This window comes from Phaethon aethereus (assembly GCF_964289735.1).
Source record: "Phaethon aethereus genome assembly, chromosome: 25".
Lineage (NCBI taxonomy): Eukaryota > Metazoa > Chordata > Aves > Phaethontiformes > Phaethontidae > Phaethon > Phaethon aethereus.
Window position 1 is genome coordinate 2,001,682 of NC_138601.1, and position 18,717 is coordinate 2,020,398.

Genomic DNA, 18,717 nt, shown 5'->3' on the forward strand with positions numbered 1-18,717 from the left:
AGACAGGCAGAGGGTCGCAGGGTGACACATGTGACACTGGTGGTTGCTGTGCCCTGCAAGCCTGGGTGTCACCGTGCAGCCCTGTAGCCTGTGTGTCAGTCTGTCGTGGTGGGGCGAGACAAACAACAACGCCTCTAGAGAGAACAGACGAGCTTAAGAGCCGTTGGGTCACTGTTGAGCAGGACCCCGTGATGATGGGGAGCTCTGCCAGTGCAGTCACTCGCAGCATGTGCGGAGGGGCTGAGCCATGGGATCGCAGGGGTGTCACCTTGTCCCCACAGCCAGCAGCCCGCTTCCCACCCAGCGGCTCTGAGCACTTGTAGCTGTAGACACCTCATCTGCCTGCCCTGGGCCCGGTTGCTACTGTATTTCCGCCTTGAAGATGTGCAGCCTGCCCGCGGTACATCACAACAGCTAATTAATGCCTTAATGGCAGTAACGGGGCTTTGGTTCCCTTCATAGAGCGTGTGAAGCCAGGTTTGCCTCGGTGGGTACAAGCCCACATGTCTTAAACCTTCCTCTGCCACTGAGCCTTTCAAAAAGCTCCAGGAGGTTGCCGGGAGCTTTCAGCAAGCCCTGTTCTTGCTGGGAGAGCTGGTGGGTTGGAGAGCCTGGTGCTGGGAGCCGCTCCTCAGCTGTGTCCTGCGGTGGGGCTGCCCGTGCTCCCTGTGGGCTGGAGCCCAGGAACTGCCACCAGTGTGTCCTGTCACGCAGCGGCCAGAGAACACCCAGCGGTGCCGGCTGCCTGCAGAGGGACCTGTCCTGGTACGAGGCTCTCGGGAAGCAACTTCTCCCAAATCTGTTGTTACTGGCTTAGAAACAACCTTGGCTCATAAATCAAGGCTGTCTGGCAGACTGCCCAGGCTTGTCACACCCCAAACATTGGTCACATCCCCAGATCAGAGCTGGGCAGGGTCCGCATGCCCGTTCGGCCACGAGCCCAGGGCTCTTCCTGCTCTCAAATATCCCACAGACAACACTGAGCCCTCCCAGCCGGCACAGCGAGGGCTTGCGAGCTGCGTCCACCCGGGCCGGGTCTGGGGCAGAGGACGCTGACGCTCGGGCACGCGTTGACCTGCCGTCTCCGTTGGCTCCCCCAGGTCGGACTGGTGTTGCAGTAAGTGAGCCCTTGCCCAGAGAGCGCGGCACCACCGAGGAGCTGGGCCTGGCAGAGGTGCTGCCCTCGTCCTTTCCGCTGAAGCCAGACTCGCGCCGGGAGAGGTGGAACCGACCCAGCCACGCAGTCGCCCACCACCTGGATTCACTGACTGCATCCCGCAGCGCCGGCCGCCGCTCCCCTGCTGGCATCAGCGGTCTCCTTTGTTTTGATTTAATTGCATCCTCGTAAAGACATGATCAAGGGAATGTAACTGCTGAAACTAGCTCATGATTGGCATATAATGGAGTTAACGGGTGAATAATAAAAGTATATATTATATATATTTTAAATCTTTCCTGTTCCAAACTGACACGAGTTGCATTCATCTGCTGAAGGCCACCTCTGGGTTGCTGGACCGTGACTTTTCCCGATGGGGCCAACGGAGGTAGATGCTTGCTGGCCAAACAGCTCGGCGCTCGTGTGGTGGAGCACCGGGATGCAGTGGCCGGGCTGCTGAGCCCTCCTGCCTGCCTGGAGGGTGTTTTGGGCTCTGTCCCCTGCTCTGCTGTTTTCTCCCGACTCGCTCCCTCCATTAAACTCGATCCTTCCCACGGGTGCCTGGAGAGGGAGGATGGCACCGTCCCTCCCCGCAGGCTCAGGAGCACATCGAAATTTGTTTCTAAGGGCTATTTCTGCAAGCGATGCCTTGTCCCTTCTCCTCCCCAGCCTCGGAGACTCGAACCCTCTCTGCTCAACGGGGCAAGCACTGAACGAAGGAGCAACAACACCCAAAGATACGGGGGGACTCAGCTCCTCGCTGCTGCCGGAGCTCGTCTGGCGCACCCCACTCTGCTCAGACTCCTCAGGGTAGTTCCTCTCTGCCACCCCTCGTGATGCCGGGGCTGCAGGCATCGAGGGGATGATCCGTCGCTGCTGCTGCACCTTGAGGCTCCCTGCTTGGCTGCTTTTCTCTGGAAGTGCGGAAATACAGGTACACACGCAAGCAACTGCCCTGCGACACACTGTTGGCATCACCCCGGGACTTCAGCCTCTCCAGCAACCCCGGTGCTTCTTCCAGCAGGCTCGTCATCTGGTGCTACAGGGGCCTCCGAGGTAAAGGAATTGTTTTCGTTCATGGAAACCCTTTATCCCATCAAGACGTCTTGGGAAAGAACGCCTGGGCAGCCTGCCACCTCCTGTTGTGACGTGAACCGTGTGCATGAAGAGCTCCGAGATGCTCCTGCTCTCCCAGCCAAAGGTTTCCAAAGCTGCACGCCAAGACCCCGTCTATGCACTTCCACACCTCCTTGTCCCTCTGTACCCCCTTCATGCCCCGTGGCACACCACAGACCCAGAGAGGCTTTGCCCACCCTGGCCTGCACCTGCGGGGCATCAGTGGGGGACCAGGAGTCCATCACATGCCCCCCGGCTATGCCATCGCATCCCCCCTGCACGGGGTCCCATGTCACCTATGCAAGTACCTCCATGTCCCCTCCCGCATCCTGAGTGTCATGGGCTGGGGGAGGTTGGGCAGAGGGGATGGTGTGGGGGGTGTCTGGTGGGACCCTCCCCCTGTCCCCGTGGCAGTTTTGGGGGTTGCTCTGATGAGCCGCACCCTGGCCCCCGTGGGTGCAGCACCCATGGGTGCTTGGCAGCTCCCCGGGGCAGTGCTGCATTTTGGGCAGTGGGTCAGCCCTTATCCCCCTGGCTTCTCCCCCTGCCAGCGGGCCCCAGGAGGTGACAAGGACACCAGGACAGGATCTGTTAAAATAAAACCTTTATTTGACTGGCTTGACACCAGGGTATAAATCTGTGAGCGTCGCGGTGCTGGAGCAAGGGTGAGGAACACAGCCGCCAGCCGAGCGAAGCCTGGACGCCGTGGGCACAATGTGGCGCGTGGTGGCAGGGTCCCCTCGGGGACTGCACAGGGACAAGGGTCCCCCTGCATCACCTGATGGTGATGGCACCGTCCCCGCAGCCCAAGGAGGGGCTGGGATCAAGCATGGTGGTGACGTTCGGGGTTGCTGTCACCCATCTCACCCCCCTGGGGCTGTGTTGGGCTTTTGGTGGCCCAGCCACCCTGTCCTGTTGTCACAGCATCCCTGTTCCCTCGGGGCCACAGCCAGGGAGGGGAGGAGCGGGGTGCAGAGGCCAGTAGATGGGGTGGCACTATGGGACATGGAGGGGGTCCCCTACCCACTTGGGTACCCTAACCAGCCCTGCTGTCACCCCAGCCAGGCGAGCAGTGTCCCCAGGCTGTCCCCACACAGGGAGTGGGGTGTCTCTGGCGCAGGAGGATGCCCACCCCACGGAGGACCACGTTGTTCCCCACACGGGACACGACGTCCCTCCCACTGGGACCACGGGGACCTCACAGGCTCTTGCATCGAACGTGCACGAAGAGCGTGGCAGGGGACAGGGACGCCCCGTCCTTGGAGAGCAGATGGATGTGACGATACCCTGGGGACAGAGACGGGGTCTGAGGGGGTGACAAGAGGCTGTCCCCGTCCTCGGGGGCAGCAGGGTGGGGGGCACCCACCCACCTTCCCTCATGCTGGCCAGGGGCAGGGTGAACTGCCCCACGAAGTCATTGCAGGAGGTGCTGTCGTAGTCCTCCACCACGAAGCGCACCAGGGCCAGCTCGGGCGCCCACAGCTGGAATCTCAGCGTCTCCTCCCAGCGCGGGTTGAAGCCTATGGCACCGGGACAGCGGGTGGGCACGGCCACCACGGCCACCGGCGCCACCCACCACCCCGGACGTAGGGACCAGCTTGACCCACCAGTGCACTCGCCCCCGCCCTGACTTAGCTGCCATCCTGCACTGGGGTACCTGGGGACTGGGGCAGACGCAGGGAGTGGGGATGATTCTGAGGCCAGGCTGGGCTGTACTGGGAGAACAGGGGTCATACTGGGGCCAGACTGGACTATACTGGCGGAATGGGGGTCGTATTGGAGCTGGGCTGAGCTATGCTCAGCTATACTGGGGGAATGGGGATCATACTGGGGCCAGGCTGGGCTACACTAGGGGAATGGGTGTGACACTGGGATTGGGATAGGCTATACTGGGGAAACGGATCATACTGGGGCTGGGGTATACTGGGTGAATGGGGGTCATACTGGTGCCGTGATGGGGTATACTTGTTGAATGAGGGTCACACTGGGGCTAGGCTGGGGTATACTGGGGGAACAGGGGTCACACTGGGCTTAGGCTGGGTATACTGGAGGGCAGGAGGGAGCAGCACTGGGGAGAACTGGGCCATGCTGGGGCCCTGCACTAGTGGAGATCGGGCCATGCTGGGGATGGGGCTCTGAGGGACTGAGGTGCACTGGGGGGACTGGGATGTCCTGGGCACCGGCTCAGCTGGGGTGCAGGGGGCAGTGGGTGCCCGGGGTATTGGGTGCCTGAGGGCTCTGCCAGCCCAGGGACCAGGGTGCCCTGGGGGTGCGGGTGCCCTGGGCTGTCCCCGGGCATTGGGGTGTCCTGGGGTGCCCTGGGGATTGGGGTGCCCTGGGGTGCCCTGGGGTGTCCCTGGGCATGGGGGTGCCCTGGGGTATCTCTGGGCGTTGGGGTGCCCTGGGGGGGCCCTGGGGAGCCCCTGCCAGGGACTGTGGTAGCCCGGCGGGCGCTCACCGTTGTTGAGCTTGTGGTGGGTCTGCTGCCTGCTGCAGTCGGCCGGGACGCCGTGGATCTCCACCCGCACGAAGGGGTCCACGATGGAGCTCCCCTTCTCCCTGTTCAGCTTGGGCAGCTGCTGCGCCGTGATCACCTGGGGGCAGCGGGTGCTGGGCTGGCGGCACGGGGCACCGTGGGGTGGTGGGCCCCAGGAGAAGGGACGTGGGTGGCACCCGGCCAGGAGTGGGGATGGGGCAGAGGGAGGTGGTCGGTGCCACCCAGGAGAAGGGACACGGCTGATACCCAGCTGTGTTTGGGGACAGGGTTGGTGTCACCCAGGAGAAGGGATGTGGGTGGCACCCGGCCAGGAGTGGGGATGGAGCGGAGGGAGGTGGTCGGTGCCACCCAGGAGAAGGGACACGGCTGATACCCAGCTGTGTTTGGGGACAGGGTTGGTGTCACCCAGGAGAAGGGATGTGGGTGGCACCCGGCCAGGAGTGGGGATGGGGCGGAGGGAGGTGGTCGGTGCCACCCAGGAGAAGGGACACGGCTGATACCCAGCTGTGTTTGGGGACAGGGTTGGTGTCACCCAGGAGAAGGGATGTGGGTGGCACCCGGCCAGGAGTGGGGATGGGGCGGAGGGAGGTGGTCGGTGCCACCCAGGAGAAGGGACACGGCTGATACCCAGCTGTGTTTGGGGACAGGGTTGGTGTCACCCAGGAGAAGGGATGTGGGTGGCACTTGGCAAGGTGTGGGGATGGGGTCGGTGTCACCCAGAAGTGGGGACATGGAATGTACCCAAACCAGTGTCCCCAGGAGAAGAGAGGTTGGTGGTACCCAGGTGGGTGTGGGGTTGGTGTCCCCAGGAGAAGGTGTGCGAGTGGCACCTGTCTGGACATGGGGTGGGTGTCACCCGGAAGGGACATGGGTGGAACATGGCTGAACGTGGGGCTGGCATCACCCAGAAGGGACATGGGTGGCAGCTGGTTGGGTGTGGGGTTGGTATCACCTGGGAAAAGGGATGCAGGTGGCACCTGGCCAGGCATGGGAACATCACGGGTGTCACCCAGCAGGCACACGGGTGGCACCCACCCGGGTGTGGGGCAGGGGGAGCGGGGTGCCCTCACCCTGACGTGCAGCGCCAGGCGGCGGGGCCCCTCTCCAGGGGGGTTGCGCAGGCAGAGGGGCTTCAGCACGTAGCCACAGCGCCCATTGCCCAGGAAGCGCCCGGCATTCAGGTCCATCTCGTAGCCCGGTGTCTGGAAGTTGAGGGCCACTGTGGGGATGAGGGAGGGGGGTGTCAGGGTGGGAGGTGGCTTCAGGGGGGGTGCCAGGCCATGGGGTGTCCCCCAGGGGCCGTGGGGCCTCACCCAGCTGGCAGCCGGCGTTCCACATCTCCTGGGGGTTGTAGTTGGAGGAGTTCATCTTCAGCCCCAGCGGGTAGATGCGGCTGAGCTGCCGGGTGTTGTACCGGATCAGCGCCGGGCCTGGGGGGGGAACAGCTGAGCGGGGCCACTGCACCCATGGGTGCCGGTGCAGGGCCCTGCCAGCGGGTGACGGTGTCCTGCCTGTACCCATGTGCCTGGGGACGCAGACGGAGCCTGCCCAGCTGGGTGGACCCAGAACCTGAAACTGGAGCCTGGGGTTTGGATCCCAACCCTAGACCTTGACCTTGGACCCCTGACCCCAGACCCTAGCTGCTGACCCAGATTTTAATCCGAGCCCTGGATCTCAAACTCTGAGCCTGGATCCTGACCTTGACACCACACCTTGACTTTAGACCCCAGACCCTGACCCTGGACCTTGACCCTGGATCCCAGACTCTGGCCCCAGATCCTGACCCTGGACCTCAGACTCTGTCCCTGGACCCTGACCCAGATCTTAATCCCAGTCCTGGATGCTGGACCCCAACCCTGATCCTAGACCTTGATCCTAGACCCCAGATCCTGACCTGGGACCCCAGATGTTGACCCTAGACTTTGACCCTAGAACCCAGACCTTGACCCTGGACCCCAGACCCTGTACACTGACTCAGATCTTAATCTCAGCCCTAGACCCTGGACCCAGATGCCCTGACCCCTGACCTGTGACCTGTGACCCTCACTCTGGCCTCTGGCCCCAGAGCCTGACACCAGACTCCAGTCCCACCAGACTAGAGCAGCCCGGCTGAGGCTGACCACCACCCGTGAAGTCATGCTGGTGACAGAGCCCATCGGTCTCAGCCCCATTCTGCATCCCAGTGAGGTCAAGAGCATGGAGCCACCCTGTCCCCATCCCTATCCCACTGCCCTCACCTGCCTCCTTGATGAGCTTCCGAGCCTTCCTCTCGCTGAAGGAGGACATCTCGCAGGGCCGGGGGTGGCGCAGGGCATGGGCCAGGCCGGGGAAGGGGACAGCTTGGCAGTACACCACCACGGCCGACAGCTCTGGGGCCACCTGTGATGCGTCCTTGGCCTGCAAGAGCCACCATGGTGTCAGGGCCACCATGGTGTCAGGGCCACCCTGGCTCTGGTGGCCACCCACCTGCCTGAGGATCTGCAGACCCCCCCTACCCTGCTAGTGCTGAGCACTGAGATCCCAAAGGCCATGGAGACGCCCAAAGCGATGGAGAACCTGAGGCAATGGAGTGATGGACCCTGAGAGATCGAGAACCTAAGCAGGTTGAGACCCTGAGGTCATGGAGAACCCACGGTGATGGACAACCCAAGAGGTGAGACCCCAAGGTGATGGAGACTCTGAAGTGATGGACAACCCAAGATGATGGAGAACTTGAGATGACAGAGATCTCAAGGTGATGGAGACCCTGAGGTGATGGAGGACTGAGGCAATGGAGAACACCCCCCAAGGCAATGGAGACCCCAAGAGGTCACCCTGGAGGTGGTGGAGACCCCAAAGAGATGAAAACCCAAGGTCACAGAGTTCCCAAGGCAATAGAGACCCCGAGGTGATGGAGACCCCAGAAATGGAGCACCCAGCCCAACGGGGGAAAAGGAAGGCACAGCCGAGGAGTGCCCAGGCTCAGTCCCCTCTGCCAGGCAGTGACACCCGCTCACCACCCTCACAGTACCTGACCCATCAGCCCATCCAGCTCCACCACACGACCTACCTGCAGAGGTTTGATCTCCTGCAGTGACTGCAGCGACTGGAAGAGGAGAGAGCAGGGCTGCGTTGGGGTCTGGGGTCTGCTGTCAGCGCTCACCTGCCCTGGACCCCAGCACTTCTGGGACACAGTGGTCCCGTGGCACTGCCGGGATGCCGTGGTCCTCCAGGACCACCAGGACACCATGGTCCTCTGGCACCATAACCCCGGGAGAGCCCCTTACCTGCCGGCTGCTTCTCTCCTGCAGCTTCTCCTCTTCTTCCTCTTCCTCCTCCTCCTCTTCCTCCTCGTCGGGGTCCATAAGGGAGGTGACACCCCGGGGCTCATGCCACGGCTCTGGCAGCTTCTTGCCCTTCACCAGGACCTTCCCCTTCAGCTGCTGCAGGAGGAAGGTCTGAGCTCAGGGCTCGAGGGGACATGGGGACATCGTGGTGGGCGGGCAGGTGGCCTTACCTCCGGGGATGGGAGGTCGTGGGGGTCCTGCTCCTCCAGCGGCTGCGTCAGCAGCATGTCCCCCAGGATGTTCTTCATGTGCCGGGCCATGGTGGCCTGCTGCTCCAGCCCACAGTGGTTCTCCAGGGACAGGATGACGGGGTAGGGGGATTGCTGGGGATGGGCAGCGCTCAGCACCTGGCGCCCAGCACCCAGCGCCCATCCCAGGGCTGCTGGTGCCCAGCTCACCTTGAAGGCGTAGTCACGGATGCTCTCAATGACATCACGGAAGAGGATTTTGGAGGTGAGCGTGTGGCCATGGTAAACGACGGGTTCCCCATCAGAGCCCTCCCAGCAGTCCAGCTCCACACAACGGCATCCCGCCATCAGCGCCCTGCCACCGCACCATCACCAGATGAGTCCCTGCACCGCCCCGGCACCATCAGAACCATGGGATCATCTGGGCATGGATCATCTGACCAGGGGCACCCACCTGACATAGGCTTCGGTGCTGCTGGTGCCGCCAATCTGGTTACGGGTCAGGTAGGTGTTGTGGGAGGAGGAGATGAAGTAGTGGCACAGGGGCTGGCTCATGTCCTGGTGCACCTTGGTGTGCTCCTGGTTGAGGATGTCACCGGCAGCCGAGAGGAGGTACATCATGAAGCCATCCAACATCATCAGGTCCTGCTGCCTGGCTGTGGGACACAGCGGTGGGCTGTTGCAGAGGGCTGGCACGCTGCTGGCAGGGTGGCACCCCGGGAACTGTCCCCACCTGGATGTCCCCTGTCTCCCAGCAGTGTCATGTTTACCCCAGACCTGGCACTGCGGCACCCAGGGGACATGTAAGTTCCCTTGAGTGTCCCATCTCCATCCTGATGTCGCTCATCCTGCTTGTGCCACATCTACCTTAGGGGTACTACTGTGATACCCAAGAGACATGGAGGTCCTTCATCCCCACCATGATGTTCCCTGTCCTCCTAGTGTCATGTTCACCCTTGACCTGCTGTGGTGGGATCCAAGGGACATGGAGGTCATCCGGCAGTGTCACATTCATGCTAGGGCTGGCACAGCATCATCCAGGAGACATGGAGGTCCACCTGCTGTCCATCCCCACCTTCACATCCCCTGTCCCCACAGTGCCACATCCATGAGGGACCAGCAATGCCATGCGTTGGACTGCTGACACCCAGTGCCCCCCTCAGGAAGGGACACGGGGACACTCACCCAATCCTTGGAGGACCTCATACCAGCTTAGGGGATGACACCACCAAGAAGAGCCCCATCCTCATGCCATCCATGACATCCCTTGGCTCTGGCAGCAGCCATCCCATCATCCCACCATCGCCCATGAAGCGAGCTGGCCATCCTCAGCCCCTACCCTTCTCGTTGAGCTCATAGGTGTGGATTATGGCATGGGCCTGGCACAGGCTGGCATCCTCGCCCTGGTCATGTAGAAAATCCCGCAGCTCCTCGGCCGACAGGACACGGTCCTCACCCGAGTAACGTCCAAAAAGCTCCTCCAGCTCCGGCCGCCGCAGCAGCCGTCGGCAAAACTCCTCCAGCTCCCGGCCCTCCAGCCGCTCATCGCCCGAGCGGTCGCACTCCTGATGGGACCACAGCCCAACCTCAGGGACTGGCCCCTGCCCATGGGGGAGGGGCACGGCCACCCCCTGCCTCATCCTACCTGTCCCTTGGGGCTGGCAGCATGTGTGATGAGTTTGGGGGGGCTCAGCTACTGGCACGAGGGCTTGGGATGGATTGTGCCTCGGGGAGCATGGGGCATGTCCCCTCTGACCCCCCAGTCTGGGATGGAGCAGAGGAGAGCACTGTGCCTCAGTTTCACCAGGTGGAAAGGGACCTCGGGAGATGCCCATGGGGACAGCACCCCACAGGGGGAATGTCACACCTTGGGAACCCACAGAGCACTGGGGGGACAGCTCAACCCACTCCATCGTGAGCAGGAGCAAGACCCCCAACCATTGGTGGCAGTGGGTGGCTTTGGGTGTAATGAGTTTGACAGTTCTCTGCACGTGGGAAGGCAAGGAAGGAGCCAGCATCCCCTCCTGGTGACAACAGTGGGGCACAATGGGTGACAGCGTGCGGGACGGGTACCTTGAAGAGCTTGTAGGCGTAGACATCATCCATGTCGATGTTGATCATCCTCAGCATGCTCTTCACCTCCCGGAAGGACATCTTGTTGTCCTTGTTCCTGTCCGCTCGCTGCAGGACTCCGTGGATCCAGCTACTCCAGGGTAAGGAAACCACCTGGCGTCACCCCCACAGTCGTCCCCAACCTGTCCCCATGCCACCATATCTCCAACAAAGGATATTGGTCGAGCTTCTCCGGTTGACTCATGGCTTGCAGCCGCCCCATCAACTTGGTGAGCCCTCGCACCCAGTGGCGGGCATCCTCCTCGCCCCGGGCCGCCAGGTCAAGGTTCTTGCGCTTGCCCTTGAAGACGAGGGTGAAGCAGTGCCGCTCGGGGAAGGCGGCACCGTACTTGCGTAGACCCTCTGACTGATGGCCCTCGCGTACCCCCTCGATGTGCATCACCGAGACTGCGGGGACACGCATGGTGATGGGGCCACCCTGGGGAAGGTCCCTCAGCATTTCCCCCACCCATGAGCATCCTGCAAGACATTGTGGTGGCTGATGGCCACCCAGGCCACCCTGTGTGTCCCCTTTGTGCCCCAGGAGACCAGGGCTCGGGTGCTGTTGATGCTGCAGCCGGGCTTAACCCGCTAATCCCAGGCGAGACAGAGGCCGGGGCTGCCGTGGCTGCGGGGCCGGGGGCCGGGGCGCCGCACGGCGGGGGCTGTCTCATAGTGATGCCAGACCTGGGCACCCATCCCAGATGAGAGGGTGGAAAGAGACGGGTGACGCTGGGGTGCGGGGACAGAGTCTGGCCGGGATGGAGATGGGACCTCGTGCTGGTCCCAAGGGGTCTAGGGCAGTGTGTGGACTCCGGAGAGCACTGGGAGGTGCTGGGTGCACTGGGATGTAATGGGAGGCACTGGGTGCACTGGGATGTAATGGGAGGCACTGGGTGCAGTGGGTGTTTGTCTGGGTCCTGGGTCAGGGTCTGTGTTCTGGACTGGGGTCCACATCTTGGGACAGGGTCTGGGTCCCAGGTTGGCATCTGGGTCCCAGGTGGGGGTCCAGGTTCCAAGTGGGGTCCAAGTGGGGGTCTGGGTCCCAGCTCATGCCCAGGTCCCCCCGGGCGGGTTTGGGGCACTGCCCAGGTCCCAATCCCTCCCTGCAGCTCAAGGCTGTGCAGGACACGGCCCAGGGTCCCCAAGCCCCCGGGGGACGGTCCCCGGCGCCGGCACTCACAGCTCTGCTGGGAGCGGGCGCGCCCGAAGCCCCCCTCGAAGCAGACGGTGGCCCCGTCCTCCTGCAGACGGAAGAGCCGCTCCCTGGGGCCCCCCCGGGACTTGATCTTCCGGAGCAGGGAGCCCCGCAGCATCCGCTGGATGTCCTCGTCCTCCGACAGGCCTGCGGGGGACCAGCCCGTGGGCACCCTGGGCAGCTACTGGGGGTCCTGGGGGGCACTGGGAGGTACTGGAGGCTCTGGGGAGTGTACCAGGGGTGCTGGGGGGAGTGGGGTTCGGTGCACATCTGTATGCACATCTGCATGTGTTCACCCCCGCACATCCCATGGGATGGGTTGAGGTGGCATGGGACAGCATGGGGTGGCATGGGACAGACAGGATGGCATAGGACAGACAGGACAGGACAGACATGATGCGATGGGACAGGATGGGGCAGGTTGGGGCAGGATGGGATGGGGTGGGATGGGGTGGGATGGGGTGGGACAAGACAGGGCAGACAGGAGAGGACGGACAGGACAAGCCACTGCCACCAGCCCCCTCTGGGGCACCGTGCGGCCGGCCGGGGGGGACAGGGCACCGCAGCGCGGTGGCAGAGCCCTGCTCGCACAGCACAGCCCAGCCGCTAAATCCCAGCAAAGCCGCCCAAATCCCGCGTGGGAAGCGCCAGGCCGGTGCTGGCAGCGGGGGTCAGGCCGGGCACGCTGACGGGGTGGCCTCGGGGGACGCGCAGGCCCACGCCCAGCCTTACAGCAGGGCCAGGACTTTTCCGTCTATTCTCCAAAAAGAAGTTATTTCCTCTCCTTTTGTTTTGGCAACCACTCCTTAAGAACAGCCCCAGCGCCCGTGTCTGCGCTCCGGCCGGAGACGCTGCTCCTGGGCTGGGGAACGGCAGGTTTGGGGCTGAGCAGGGACATCCCGAGCCGGCCACAGCCTCAGGGTTGCGGCCACTAGTTGCCACCACCTCCTGCGTGGTCACATCCTGCCCACAATGCAGGATTGAGGGCATCTTCAGAGGGCAGGTATGGACACACAGACACATGGACTCATGGATGTACAAGCATAAGGATGCACAGATGTACGGACACATGGATACAGGCACATGGGTACATGGATGGATGGACACACGGATTGTTGGACACACAGGCATATGGAGTCACGGGTGCACAAGTGTATGGATGCATGGACACACAGATGCATGGGCATATGGATGCACGGACATATGGATGCACTGATACATGGATGCATGGAGATGTGGGGACGTATGGATACATAGACGCACTGATGCAAGGACACACAGACACACGGACGCACAAGTATATGGATGCACAGATGCATGGACACATGGGTACAGGCACATGGGCATACAGACGGATGGACGGACAGATGCTTGGACACACGAGCACATGGAGTCACAGGTGAACAAGTGTATGAACACGTGGACACATGGATGCACAGACACATGGACGCATGGACACAGAGATGCAGGGACAGATGAATGCATGGATGGAAGGACACACAGACACATGGGCACGTGGATACACAGATGCAGAAGCATACGGGTGCACAGACCCGTGGACGCATGGACGCAGGGACACACGGACACAGGGACACAGAGAGCTGCAGCAGACACACGGCCACAGCAAGCCGTGCAGCTCCGGGCATCCCACTGCACGCCCAGAGCCACGCGTGGGCCAGCGCAGCAGTGGGAGCCGAAGCCCTCCCTCTGTGGCACAGGCCCAGCTCCTGCCCTGCCCACTGCTCCCACGCAGGATCGGGCCCAGCCGCCCCGGCAGGCGCACCCTGACCTTCCAGGGCAGCCGCTCCTGCCTGCGCCTCACGGGCAGCTCTGCCCCGAGCCGCTATGGGGTCAGCGGGGCGCCGCGCCAGCAGGGGGCCAGCAGCACCCTTGGGTGGGGAAACTGAGTCAGGGCGTTAGGTGAGGGTCCCAGGGAGCTGGGGACAATAAATACTCTGAGCAGGAGGGCTCCTGTCACCCATGATGTGGCTGAACCCCCACCCCACTGCCCCCCAACATCTGGGGCAATACATAGCTATCCTGGGGCTACCGGGGAACCTCTCCCAGCCACAGGTCCCTGTGGGGGACCCCAATCCACCTCGAGGACACTCCCTGCCATGGGGACCCTCCTGGCCATGGGGAGCCCATCCACTTTGGGGACACTCCTGGGCATGGGGACCCTCGCAGCCATGGGGACCCTTCCCCATGGTGAGAACCTCACCCAACCATGGGGACATTTTCCTGCAGGGGGGCCCTGGCTATGTTGGGGTCCCCTCCCTGCCATGGGGGTCCCCACCCACTTCGGGGACTCTCCCTGCCACAGGGACGCCTCCCGGATCCCCCCCGGCTCAGCCCTCCGGGGTTTCTGCCCGGCCCCCCTGCCCGCCCCGGCGGCCCCGGCCCCGGGACTCACCCATCTTCCTCAAGGCTCTGCCGGGCCGGCGGGGGCCACCGGACCCGTCCGACGGGGAGCGGGGCTGCTCGGCGGCGGGACGCGCCCTCCTGCCGCAGATCATGGTGCGGGGCCGGTGCCCCCGGTGCCCACAGTGCTCCCGGGCCCGGCGGTGCCCCCGGTAATTCCCGGTGCCCCCGGTGCCCCCGGCCGGTGCAGCCGGGCTGGGCGGCGGCTGGCGCTGCGGCTGGGCCGGGGCTGGGCGGCCCCGCCGGGACCGGGGCCGGGCACGGGGAGGTACCGGGAGGAGCCACATTGCAGCCCGGGCCGTGTTAACCGTTTGTGCCGGCCAGGGCCGGGCGGGGGCTGCCGGGGCCGGTGTGCGCCGGGGCCGGTCGGACTTGCACCGACATGGGTGGGCACCGGAGATGCGGGCTGCACCGGCCTCGGTCCGCACCGGGAACGGGCCGGGGTCCCGGTGTGCTCCCTCGCAGTTGTTCTGCACGGGGGGTCCCGCACGGCACCGAGTGTAACCCCTGCACCAGGGACCGGCCCGCGAGACCCCCCGAGCTCCACCGGCGGCCCCGCTCTGCCGGGGGGCACGGCTGCCACTGACACCCCAGAACTGCCGGTGGGGACCCAGGGGACACCCCCCACCAGCCTGGGGACAGGGGGACCCACGGGACTCCCTCTGCCATCACACTTGGGGACCCCCTCTGTCCCCACCCCGCGGGCAGGGTGGCACCGGGGTGACTCCCCAGGTGACCATCCCCACGGGTGGGACATCAGCAGCACTGGGCAGAGAGGACGGGGATGTCCCGGTTAGTCCCCGCTCCAGAGCCCCACATGTGTGTGCAGGCCTGTGACGTGTGTGTGTGTACGTGTGTGTGTGCAGGCACGTGCACATGTGTGTGCAGATGTGTGCAGATGTGTGCACAGCTGTGTACGTGTGTGCATATGTCTATGTGTGTGCAGGCACACGTGCATGTGTGCACACGTGTGTGCAGCTACATACATGCACATGCATGTGTGTGTGCAGTCACACGTGTGTGTGCCTGTGTGCGTGCAGCCACATGCATGTGTGTGCAGCCACATACACACACATGCAGGTGTGTGCAGGCACATACGCATGTGTGTATGCAGCCAGGTATGCATGCATGCACGCGTGTGTGTGTATGCCCGTGTGCACACTCAGCTGCATGCACGCACATCTGTGCAGCCATACACCCACCGGGCCCGTGCAAGCATGTGTGTGAATTTACCCCAAATCCCTGCATTTTCATGTGTTCCCACCATTCCCACAGCCACCACTTGCTGCGGGCCGGTGGGGCGGGGAGCGGGGTGCTACCTGCGTATCGTGGGGTAACACCTGGGCATGCTGGGGCAACATCGGGTAGAGGCTTTTAACCACTCCAGGAGCTGCAAAATATACTGAATTTATTTATGAAAAAAACCCCAACCAAACCAACCAGAAACCCTGAGGAAAAGCAGCTGCAGCCACCCCAAAAATGCACCTGCAACCCCAGAACCAAGCTCTGCCCCAGCCCCGCTCCGAGTCCTCTCCCTCCCATAGGAATTGCATTGCCAGGAATTCAGCAATGTGATGCATCTACCCAGTGGGATGACCGGGATAAACACCTCTCCCTGCAAAGTCCACAGTGAAGATAAATCCCGGTTGCCGTTCCCCGGCTCCCGCGGCGTTGCTATGTTTTTACTGCCCATGAGCGATTTGGAAGGAGCCCCATGGAAAGCAGCAACTCGCATTCCCGGCCGCTTATAGCACGCAGCACGTGTCCCCGTGAATCACCGCTCGGGATTCGCGGTTGGTTTTTGCAGTGAGTCAGAGCCGGCGAGGCCCCAGCACCGTCCCAGAGCAGGAATCCTGACTCAGAGCTTAGAAATGGCAGGAGGTTTAAAAAGTTTTACTGCTTTTTTTTTTGATAGATTTTGAATTTATAGAGGAAATTTTTCCCCAGGGGATGTGGGATGGAAATTAGGGGGGTTTGGGGGGAGTGGGGGGTGTTCTCCCCACTTGGATTTGGGATTTGGAGGTCGGATTAAGGGAAATTCCTCCCAGTGGAGGAAAAGCGGAGCATGGGGATGCAGTGAAGCGTGGCACGGGCTGCTGGAAGCTGGTTTTCACCCTGCTCTCAGCACCCAGCCCAGGGTGAGGGCCAGATCTGGGCGGTCCCCAGGGAACCCCGTAACATCCCAGGTCCCCAGGGCACCTTTTATCTCCAGGTCACCTGTGTCCCCACCTCATCCGTGTCCCCACAGCACCCTGCCTTCAAGGAAAGCCCTCAGAGCAGAGGGTGAAGGAGCTTCACTTTGGGGGCTCAGGGACCCCAGATTCTGCCCCTTCCATAACTATCATAATTAATAACATTTGATTATAACGTTAATTTATCATAATTGATCTTAAAACTTTATCATAATTGATAAAGTTCGCGTGTCCAGAGAAGGGCAACGAAGCTGGGGAGGGGTCTGGAGCACAAGTCTTATGAGGAGCAGCTGAGGGAACTGGGGGTGTTCAGTCTGGAGAAGAGGAGGCTGAGGGGAGCCCTCATCGCTCTCTGCAACTCCCTGAAAGGGGGTTGTGGTGAGGTGGGGGTTGGTCTCTTCTCCCAAGTAACCAGCAATAGGACGAGAGGAAATGGCCTCAAGTTGCACCAGGGGAGGTTTAGATTGGAGATTAGGAAAAATTTCTTCACCGAGAGGGTGGTCAGGCATTGGCACAGGCTGCCCAGGGAGGTGGTGGAGTCACCATCTCTGGAAGTGTTCAAAAAACGTGTGGACGTGGCACTTGGGGACATGGTTTAGGGGACATGGTGGTGTTGGCTTGATGGTTGGACTTGATGATCTTGAAGGTCCTTTCCAACCTTAGTGATTCTGTGATTCTGTGATTCTGTGATTCTGTGATAATTAAGAGTAATCAATTGCTCTACTAGACCCAGCTGTCCCCTGCCCCATGCAATGGGACCGTGCCCCTGCCCAGTGCCCCAGTGCAATGTCCCAGTGTCCCAGTGCACTGTCCTGGTGCACAGGCTCACCGTCCTGGTGCAACGTCCCGGTGCAATGTCCCAGCCCCCCAGTGCATTCCCCTGGGGCTCTCAGTACGTGGCCCCCACGCGTTGTCCCCATGCCTGGTGCATTGTCCTGGTGTCACAGGGCATGGCGTCCCCATGTGTGGCCCCAGTATCCTGGATGATTGCCCCAGTGCCCCAGAGCGTTGCTCTGCCCCATTGCCCCAGGGCACAGCACTACTGTCCCACTGCTTCACCCCACAGCGCTGCTCCCGTGGCTCAGGGCACTGCCCGGCTGTGTTGTCCTGGTGCACAGCCCAGGTGGCCCAGTGCAACGTCCCCAGGCGCTGTGCTAGTGCACTGCCCCAGGGTATTGCCCTGTGCCTTGATGCACCGTCCCAGTCCACCGTCCCGATGCACTGGAGCACTCTCTGGTGCAGCGGTGCACTGTCCCGGTGCAGTCCAGGTGCTCCGGTGCACTGTCCCACTGCATTGTCCCAGAGCACTGTCCCTGTGCACTGTCCTGGTGCACCAGAGCACTGTTTCTGTGCACTGTCTCAGTGCGTTGCCCTGTTGCACTCTCTTGGTGCACAGGCTCATCATCCCGATGCATGGTCCCGGTGCACAGACTCACTGTCCCAGTGCACAGTCCTGCTGCACTATCCCAGTGCACAGTCACGGTGCACAGGCCCAGTGCACAGGCTCACCATCCCAGTGCACTATCCCTGTGCACAGTTCCAGGGCACTGTCACGGTGCACAGGCTCATTATCCCCGTGCACTATCCCGGTGCACAGTCCTGGTGCATTGTCCTGGTTCACAGGTCCAGTGCACAGTCTCATCATCTTGGTGCACGGTCCCGGTGCAGTATCCCGGTGCACAGGCTCACTGTCCCAGTGCACAGCCCCAGTGCACTATCCCGGTGCAGTATCTTGTTGCTGTGTCCCGGTGCACGGTGCCGGTGCAGTGTCGCGGTGCACAGGCTCACCGTCCCGGTGCACCGCCCCGGTGTCTCCCTGCGCTGCAGTCCCGCCCGTGGTCCGCCAGGGGGCGCCGCGGTGGGACCGAGCCGCGTGCCCCTGGACTGCGCCGCGCGCGCCAACCATCCAGCAGGGGGCGCGCGCGCCGCGCCTCACCATTGGTTGCAGCGCGCCGGGAGCGAAGGGGCGGGAAAGGGGCAGCGCGGCCAGTTTCGGAAGAGACGCGCTGATTGGGCGCGGGGCGGAGGGGCCGGATGGAAGGCGGGCGCTGATTGGTCCCCGCACTCTCCCCTCACGGAGAGGAGCACGCACCGGGGCCGGTGTCGGGGCCGGAGCCGGCGCCATGGAGGAGGCGGGTTGCGGGGCGCAGTTCCGCGCCGCCGTTCAGGTCATCCAAGGGCTGCCCCGGAGCGGTGAGTAGAGGACGGGAACGGGGCCGGGGCGCTGCGGCCGCGGCGGCGGCCGCGGCCGCAGCGCCCCGGCCTCGCTCCCGGCCCCGCTAAGGCCGTGTCGCGTCGTAGGTTCGTACCGGCCCTCCTATGAGGAGATGCTGCGCTTCTACAGCTACTACAAGCAGGCGACGGCGGGGCATTGCCAAGGCCCAAGGCCCGGCTTCTGGGACCCCATCGGCCGGTACAAGTGGTAAGGCCCGCCGGGGGGGACCCACTTCGAGTTCGGTCCGGACCCCTCCTTCCTGCCTCATGGCCGCCGTTGCCTGCAGGGATGCCTGG

General features: G+C 62.9%; 1 protein-coding gene across 1 annotated transcript; it reads right to left on the reverse strand.

Annotated features, from left to right (window-relative positions):
- Positions 1-3,470: 3,470 nt before the first annotated feature.
- PLCD3 (phospholipase C delta 3) lies at positions 3,471-14,109 on the reverse strand (the record flags this gene model as incomplete). Its single annotated transcript, XM_082010623.1, is given in 16 exon segments — positions 3,471-3,559; positions 3,643-3,792; positions 4,731-4,866; positions 5,840-5,988; positions 6,083-6,227; positions 6,998-7,010; positions 7,012-7,166; positions 8,036-8,191; positions 8,266-8,418; positions 8,494-8,638; positions 8,738-8,939; positions 9,623-9,848; positions 10,357-10,486; positions 10,554-10,803; positions 11,579-11,740; positions 14,007-14,109. Coding segments are annotated over 16 exon segments (2,364 nt in total).
- Between the last annotated feature and the right edge of the window lie 4,608 nt (positions 14,110-18,717).